The 8621-nt window shown below is 40.2% G+C and overlaps 3 protein-coding genes across 3 annotated transcripts in view; 2 read left to right on the top strand and 1 right to left on the bottom strand.

Annotated features, from left to right (window-relative positions):
* Window positions 1-77: 77 nt before the first annotated feature.
* LOC118415537 (endonuclease 8-like 2) lies at window positions 78-2495 on the top strand. The gene is given in 3 exon segments (XM_035820212.1): window positions 78-782; window positions 1190-1572; window positions 1574-2495. Coding segments are annotated over 3 exon segments (930 nt in total). The 5' UTR covers window positions 78-677; the 3' UTR covers window positions 2016-2495.
* LOC118415538 (U6 snRNA-associated Sm-like protein LSm8) lies at window positions 2249-6466 on the bottom strand. The gene is made up of 5 exons (XM_035820213.1): window positions 6288-6466; window positions 5899-5939; window positions 5272-5399; window positions 4135-4665; window positions 2249-2811 (listed from the first exon to the last, which is right to left on the bottom strand). Exons 1-4 carry the CDS (start codon window positions 6316-6318, stop codon window positions 4575-4577), a joined length of 291 nt encoding a protein of 96 aa, XP_035676106.1. The 5' UTR covers window positions 6319-6466; the 3' UTR covers window positions 2249-2811; window positions 4135-4574.
* Window positions 6467-6670: 204 nt separating this feature from the next.
* Window positions 6671-8621, top strand: part of LOC118416170 (39S ribosomal protein L2, mitochondrial-like) — a 5654-nt gene continuing 3703 nt past the window's right edge. The window contains exons 1-4 of the mRNA XM_035821249.1: window positions 6671-6735; window positions 7194-7637; window positions 7774-7877; window positions 8072-8224. Of these exons, the coding sequence (XP_035677142.1) occupies window positions 7259-7637; window positions 7774-7877; window positions 8072-8224 (636 nt within the window). The 5' untranslated portion in view covers window positions 6671-6735; window positions 7194-7258. The remainder of the gene's footprint in view (window positions 6736-7193; window positions 7638-7773; window positions 7878-8071; window positions 8225-8621) is intronic.

Genomic DNA, 8621 nt, shown 5'->3' with positions numbered 1-8621 from the left:
TCGGTGGTTATCGCACCTGACCAGGGATTATCTCACCATATACACCTCGGGGCGGGGCATTAACCCTTTATTATCATCACGTCTATCAAGTTATGTGGTTGGTTGGTTTTGGTTTTGGTTTGCTTTTTGAATAGAATGATAGTCTGACTAGGTTTTTTTTGTTATATATTTTATGTAAGCAATGTAAGTAATGAAATCTTGAGAAAAACTTGAACTACCTCTATTCTTACTCCAAATAAAGACTTGTTGTATCTTGTGATACATCGTGTTCTGTGTTTTGATTCCTAATACCAGACTTTGTGCATTTTATCTTTTTATATCTGTTTCTATCTTACATATTACGCACCTCAAAGAAGATTCACGTTTTGCTGCGAGAAAAAACAACAGGGCAGTATATAGAATGTACTATATAAACATATTGATTTTCCCCTACAACATCTGCTTGGAGATTAGGGAGGGACTACTGATGATCACAACAGCGACATTCCTGATCCGAATGTAACAGCCATGTGTGTTTGTCCTTCATCACTGGGCAGTTTGTAAGGTTTCGGTGCAACCATTAAAGTTACGACGTCGACCCCCACACCTTGGGTCCGTTTCTACCCTCGAGGGACGGTCCAAGTAACCGTTATCAGAGCTCGGAGTTTTCCCGGTTCAATAGACTGACAGAAGCCGCCATGCCAGAGGGCCCAACCCTGAAGAAATGGGCGGTCATGGCGGGACAGTTCTTGGGAAGACAGGTAGTGGTGACTGGAGGAAACACCAAGAAAGTCGACCTGCAGGTTCGTCTTGTGTGGCTTTGAACTGGTAAAAATGACCTAAGGAATCTGTCACTGTTATAGTTCAACCCATTTTATTCTGGTATACATAGTGCTTAACATTTATACATGTTGTACAATTCGGCATTGACTCTTTGTTACATTACATAACGTTAATTATAAAACTATTTGTACTATAAATACTTCAAAAGAACACAGATCACATATCAAATACTTTGATATCTGTAAGATCAACTCATGTACGACTAGGCTTTATTTGCTAAATGCAAGTGTTGAGAGATGCACAGGTGTCCTATGTAATATACACATTACATGTTATTTGTAACGTTACTACATGCAACAGATGACATGTACTATGTTGTAGTCATCTCTACAATACTTACAGTATCCTGCTTGTATTTCCTCCATAGATCCTGCAGGGGCTGAGTTTCAGTGATATCCAGGTTCATGGTAAGCAGATGTTCATGAAGTTTACAACAGATCCATCTGAACTGTCGTCTATCCAAGTTTGGCTGAGGTATCACTTTGGGATGTGGGGTACACTGCGAGTCAACGAGCTGAAGACTCTCTCTAGTTCTACTCTGTACAGGGCCAGATATATCCAGGACCCAAAACCTCGTGTAGTCCTGTTTTTTGGTGCCGAAGAATTTCTGGCTCTCTATGGGTGCAGTGTACAGGTGGTTGACACACCAGTAATAGATGATGAAATTGATGTCAATGCCTTCAATGTCCAGAAATCCACCAGTTTTCTGAGACAGGAGTTACCAGTGTGCCATCTGCTGCTGGACCAGAGAGTTTGCTGGTGTGGGAAACATTGTGAAGAATGAAGCCCTGTATGCTGCTAGGCTCCACCCCATGCGACTAGGAAGCACATTGCCATCTGAAAAGGCCCTTGAACTTGTGGAGGCTGTGGGTGATTTTGCCAGGAAGTGGGTGAAAGACGGGACTCCCTACTCAGCAATGGGAGAACTGAACATCTACTGTAAGAAGATGTGCCCACTTGGCCACAAGGTGCGAAGAGATGTGCTTGGCCATGGAGAGTTTACAAGAATCACTTACTGGTGTCCAGAGTGTCAGCCTTTGCAGGCAACAGCTCCCTCTACTGTGTTGCCAGAGGAAGTGCAGGTAGCAGAGAAAAGCAAGAAGGGACCTGGAACATTGCTTGCAGAGGGCATAACAAAATGGCCTGTTGTCATGCTGAAGGAAACAAGCCCTGGGTCTCATGTTTATGCCTAGATAATAACTGTATACACATCGTACAGTTGCACTTCATTCCATGGACGTTTACAACAATGGATGTTCACGGTGTCTGTGATGGTTGGCTCAGAATTTTGGTTATATTGATTCATGGTTTGTGTCAATATTGTTAGTTGGTTCCCTGTTCAATGCTTGCTACCTAAAACGTCATCTAAAGTTTTCACTTTGTTACTGTTGTAAGTTAGATGAAAGCAAGTAAATCAGACTAGTTGACAATTCATTAAAAAACTTTATTTCTTCAATTCTACCCCCAACCTTCTTTAATGACCCATGGGTACTTAAAAGCTTACACAATGTACTACTACTTACACATGTAAACTATCCTTCAAATTCGGAAATACAAAAATGTAATACACATTGAACATGAAAATAGAAGCCTCATCATCAAAACAAACATAAGATGCACTTGCTTAGTAAACTGACTGCATAAATTAGTAACTAGAGGTACTTTGGTAAGATAAACAAAAGCGGAAAGGGTTCAGTATGAGTTAACAATAAAGCAATGACCAATTTTAGAACAATTCAAACAGGAAACACTTACATGTGCAATAATCGATTGAAGAGTTTTGCACGTTTTGGAATGTGAGATAATCGTGTATAGGAGTGAGGGCTTCTCACAGGCCTTGTTCCAGACACTAATCTTGATAGCTTTACCACAGGACAGCATGAAAGGACATCCTTTGCCCTTTCCTTTTTTGTGACAATAGTAGTGAGACTAACACTGTATGCCTGGTGCCACTTGAAAGAATCTCATTTGCTAAACACAGATTGTCATGTACAGGCTTTTAGCTAGGAATTTTTTTTAGGGTGTACATCTGTAATGTGTTGTACTCTCCGCACTGCACGGCGGAGCCGCGCGACGAGCGCCGAAGGCGCGAGCATTGTAGGGGGGTCCGGGGGTATCCTCCCCCGGAAAATTTTTAAATTTAAAGCCTCTGAAATGCTATTTCCTGCATTTTGAAGTAGAATATAGCCAAATTTTTGTCTTTGCTGCATTACTACTTTTGTCCTGAGAATGGGAGGTATGTGTTCTTGATTAGAGGTGGGTATGGCTTACAGAATACATGAGGTAATTTTCAAGTAATATAACACTGATTCCTTACAATATAATGTTTCATGAGTTAATACATACAATCAGAGAGAGTAAATTAACCTCACTGCTAAAGGTGATGTTACATATATAACAACAGCAAGCTAAAGAAGTCTACAAGAAAATCTGCAAACCAACAGAGGAGAAAGTGTAGCCAGGACTGCCAGGTACATCTTATATTTCTTTTGTGTATCTACTCTGTTAAGAACATAGCTGAAAATAAATGCACTGAAAAGTTACTTGTAGCCTGTAACATCAGTGTTAACTTTACACAGTACAGAAAAATATGTGTACAAACATTTAATTCATCGAAAATATATAGCAGAAAATATGTGCTCCAAGGGCAAATTAAGCGAAATTTTCTCAACAAACAACATCCATTTATCAATATTTTGAAAATAAAGACTGCAACAAAAGTAATATCTCAAGTTACCGTGAAAAAATCGCGACCTCCGTTCAACATTTTCTACGAATTCAGTGCCGAAACCGCCCCCCTCCCCAGTATGTCATCGTCACATTAGCGGTTGTTTTTCCCACATTCCACCGACAAACAAGCAAAAAAAACCTCCAAAACAATCCTATACATGTACTTATCACCAATGACTTCAGGCATTCGACGAGTTTTCGTAAACAAATCAAAGTTTTTATGCTTTCCTGCGTGATTTTTCCCGCGAAAACAGCGGGGATATCAGATATTCCACCAATAATGGCGCCCGGGCGCGCTACGTCACGCCGAAATGGCCAATGGGGTGCGACTCTCGCGATTCGCGAGATGTGAGTTGGTGCGAGAGTGCGCGAGACTTGAGGTAGAATCACCCAAAATGGCGGCTCGGTGCTCGGCGCTCGGCCCGGAATCGGCGAATTTTGAACTTTGAGCGAAGTTTCCGGGGGAAAATAAGGGCGTACAGAAGCCGTACATCCAAAAAACAGGGCGTACATTTTGTGATATTTTTATTAAAGGGCGTACATTGTACGCCCGTACGCATTGCTAGCTAAAAGCCTGGTCATGTACAAAAGATCATGAGGATGACTTGCATATAAAGTCCAGGGATACACACAGATACAACCTATGATGGGATTAATTTGCAATAGTCCCAGATCACACTTTGTAATACTACCTGATATCTACATTGTACAAAAGATGCAGTAAGTACTAGTAGTTTATAGTATAAGGATATTATTATCAAAACTTGAGTTCAAAAGCGAGTATATGACAGGACTATCTGTGGCTACTGCCATTGTCTTACATGAATCCTTGACTCAAAACAGTGTAAAGAGTGAATGTACAGTTCAGTCAAGATCAAAGCAGACACAGAAACTTGTAGCTTTTTCTGACTGCCTTGTTTTGTAACAGAAGCATCTCAACAACAACAAAAATGGGGGAATGGAAAGATGTCAGGATCTTCCCTTCCAACATCTGCTTGAAGGTCCTAGCGCAGTCCCGAGTGTCAGTGCACCACTGGGTTGAGAGGTTCTGCCTTGATGTTCACCATGTCTAATCTGGTGTCAATGTCATCGTCTATTTCTCCTACCACGGCTCTGTTGAAACAAGAAGCATTAAGTAACTACAAATTAGTACAATGAATTTAAGTTCCAGTGCACCAAATAAAGGTTGACCACCCTCCTTGCTTGAATTAATCAGTTTAACAGATGCCTTTTGAGCTTTGTTTCCAGGTTTGCTTTACAAATTTTGCAAGCACATTTCAAAATATCTCTCTACCAAAAATGCTTACTAATTCATAAGCTACGTCACTACATTGTATTACAAATATAATATAGAGACATGTATAAGACATGTAAGGTGAAATGTAAAAGTCATTTATATGTTGAATGACTGCAAGCGCAAGTGGAAACCACTTGTAGCTCTGTCTGGACTATCCCACAACCTAATTTTTCCCCACTAAAAAATGTAGTCCAAACAGGATCATCTCCAGGACCCATCCCTCTGTCACGGGACAGGAATTTGGCATGAAGTTGACGATTATTTTTCCTAGCTTGAAATGACAGTTTAACAACAAGAATTAACAACATGGGCTCCCTAGCAACAAAACGCAGGAGACAGCTGATTCCAAAGCATTACACACAATCTATCATTGTATGTATGGGGCCGCTATGTCTGATTATTTTGGTAAAAACTCTACTCACATGTTGTCCCCCCTGATAATGTACAGTCCCAGCACCACCTGCTCCACACCCTGCCCTGAGCTGAAGACTCGCTCATGGCTCTCGTCCAAGATGAGGTTAGTCGTCTGGTCAAACCCTTTCAGTGTTCCCTGTATGGGTCAAAATCAGATACCTTTATAACATTCATGGGAGAGAAAGTTTGATGCCTGTTGATCTCCATTGTTGTGCTTCCTGTGGTCATCAAGTCTGGTCTTGATTTGAATTGATTGACAGTCAGCTACCACCTTGGTCACTGACACTGGCAGCTTGTCATCTCATAGTTTTTTTTCTAACTGGACTGTTAAGTTTCAAACAATGAACACAACATTTGTTTAACGAGAATAGCTCATCTCCTCAAATGCAACTTGGCTATAATGTTGGAATCTTGGCGAGGTAACATCTATCAACATAATTCCATCAAGTCACATATACGGCACCCCCGAAGAAGGGGTCTAAATAGATTAACGTTACCAATGAAAAATCCTACTTGTAATCTAAACTGTGCATAGCTCTACTACTAGTAACGTTAACGGGTCCCTTCCGTTACATGTATATCATGTGGTTTCGAATCATTTGAATCTGCTAGATTATGATATGAAGGTTACTTACCACTATCATTCGGCCATCTGAAGTAATGACTGAAACCGTTTCTACAACAAAAGGTTAAGGAATTCTTCAACATACGAACAATATTAATGCAAAGAAATGGAAGTGATGCCAAGAAATAATATAATCTTTACTCTTTAGGACAGAATTGCAATGGTGCCAAAGTTACCAATGCGCGTGATGTCATATAGCTTATCTAAACACACATTTTATTCTTTTCCAAGAATATACTCAGACAAATCATGGTTCCTTCATAAAACGTCGATATCATATACGTAGTAAATGATGACAACAACATGGGGCCGGGCACCATGCTACAAATTCATCTGTACCCCCCTCCCACCGTTGCGTTGGAACAACCATGTATGATTGCATCAAATAAACAAGGATACTGTTGACGTAGTCCTCAAGAGCGTTTGCCATCTGGAGTCTCAAATCTCTCTATCGTCTTGTTGAAACAAAGAATGGGTTTGTTGGTGCAGAATTCGTCCCAGAATGTGGAAAAATTGTGCGAGGTTTTTCGTCTCAGTAGCGTCGCTATCCCACCATGCTTCTTCGAGGGGAAAGGTCAAAGCAGGATGGACCATCTCATGTTTTAGTAGGTATGAAATTGAAATTGAAAAGTTATGAAATAGTAAACCTTTTTTTATACTATGTAACGTATCTTGATTCTATAGATTATTGTTTATGATGGAATATCTATGATTTTATACTTATTATGAACATTTTTCCTGTAAAAACGAAATATTACAGAAAGCATAATGAGTCGCTACCTAAGGCTGAATGGAATTGTCCATCATGGTTGCTCCCGAAAAGAAAAGGTCACGCACATGAGAACAGGTAAAGAAAGAGAAAACTTGTCTTCAAACCTTTAAGATTGTTGTTTAAGGTAGGAATTTGGTTTCAGACTATAGATAATATTACAGTCAAACAGTTAAACTTTGATAACCGGTCCTAATTTGTTTTGTAACGTTGAATAGCTGTTCTGAACACAGACCACTGTTAGCACTCTACCCGTATTTATGTAGTTTGTAGATAGTGTATTACTATTACGTATAAAGACAGCGATGAAATGTGTTTTTTGTCTGAAAGCAATTACTTAAAAGGTGGTAAACCTAACAAAATCGTTTAGAATTTTTGACATTTCATCAATTTGGTATTGTTTATTTATTTATTGATTTATTAGTAACTAATTTCATGAATTTGGTATTGTAAAGTGAATTTATGAATTAATTGCTTGATTGATTGATTGACAAGCTACTGGTATATCAACCTGGCACTCTTAATTGTTTTGACAGGTTTGCTCCATTGGGTCCTACCTGTGAAAAGGAATATGTCACACTAGTCCCTGACACAGGACAAAATGTCACAGAGCATACTCAACTTGTCCAGGTCCTTGGCCAGACTGAGCCTCAGAGGTTCTTCCTACACGTTAGTCCAATGTACCAGAGCATTGAACTGTAGCAGTCTTCAATATGCACTCAAACTCGAAAGCAGTGAGAGGGCAAGATCAGGAAAATGTCCTACTCACTTGACATTGGCTAGTTCACAGAATATATTATGCTCTGGATCAGGACTAGTAGTACAAAAATCAGGACTGCATACAACAGGCACAGTGCCTCATGACAACAAGTTTAAGGATGGGTTTGTCAAGTTCAAGGAACATCCCATCTACAAGAAGGGCGCCTACACATTAAAGCCTATTCCATTCCCTAAGAGTGGTGGAAGGGACCCCAAGACAGGTCTGTCAACTTTCAATATGTTTAATTGCTAAAACTTGAAAAGTTCAATAATCTTTTGTATACATTTCAAGGATACTTGTACACTGGTAATGCAACCTTTACTTGAGCATCAAAAATGTTGAATCTGTTTTTCCAGGAAGAATTGCCATCCATGGCATCGGAGGTGGACACAAGCGCCGCTACAGGATGGTGGATTTCAAGCGAATTGGTCCAGAGAAAGGACCTCCTACAACAGAAAAGGTATATAATACTTGTATAAGTTGCCCTGAATAACACTACAAATTACTAGTATGTAACCAGCTCCCATAAGCAATGTCACTAAAACACAAACCTGTCTATATTTGCTGGTTTGTGTCTAGTTACTTGAGTCTCAGTTCACTCAGAAGTCATGGACCAGCTTACTTACAGTACTTACTCCATCTGCATTTCCACAGGTGGTCTCTATCAAGTACGATCCCAACCGTTCGGCCAGAATTGCGATCGTTGCAGGAGGGACCCACAAGCGCTACATCCTGGCTACCAGGAACATGCAGGCTGGCAACCTTATCAGGACGTACGGAGAGATTCCCAGAATGCCTGGTGAGTCTGTCTGATTTGTAAATTTCTCTACTGCTGGCTTTTCATCTCTAGCTTTTCCTAGCAGTGGTCTTCCTTTAGATGGAGGGCAATGGCGAAACAAAATCATTGAAATGGTAAAAAAAACTGTGTAGATCTCTTTAAATCTATGTAGAAAAATCTCTCTGTAGAGTAGGTTTTACAGTCAGTATTCTTGCTGGAGTCCTTTCACCATTTACTGTCAACTACTAATGGAAATTATAGCTCTGATGAAAACATGTGGCTTTATTCTAGTCTCCAGGCAGATTTACCGATGGCATAAGATAGAATCAAAGCTGGTTAAGGAGTATAGCCAGCCAAAGGGAGTGAGCTGGCCACAGGGCTTTTGGCCGGCTATACTCCTTGGCCAACTTTGATACTATCTTATGC

This window comes from Branchiostoma floridae, chromosome 5, assembly GCF_000003815.2.
Source record: "Branchiostoma floridae strain S238N-H82 chromosome 5, Bfl_VNyyK, whole genome shotgun sequence".
Taxonomy (NCBI): Eukaryota; Metazoa; Chordata; class Leptocardii; order Amphioxiformes; family Branchiostomatidae; genus Branchiostoma; species Branchiostoma floridae.
Note: the sequence above shows the minus strand (reverse complement) of the source record. Positions and strands in the feature narration are given on the sequence as shown.

Bases quoted from the DNA above. Each gene is read 5' to 3' on its own strand.
- LOC118415538 (XM_035820213.1), bottom strand. From the start codon at position 6,318: ATGGCAAACGCTCTTGAGGACTACGTCAACA. The intron at 5,400-5,898 runs GTAAGTAACCTT...TGACCCATACAG, and splicing joins CAGATGGCCGAATGATAGTG to GGAACACTGAAAGGGTTTGA. The intron at 4,666-5,271 runs GTGAGTAGAGTT...TTGTTTCAACAG, and splicing joins ATTATCAGGGGGGACAACAT to AGCCGTGGTAGGAGAAATAG.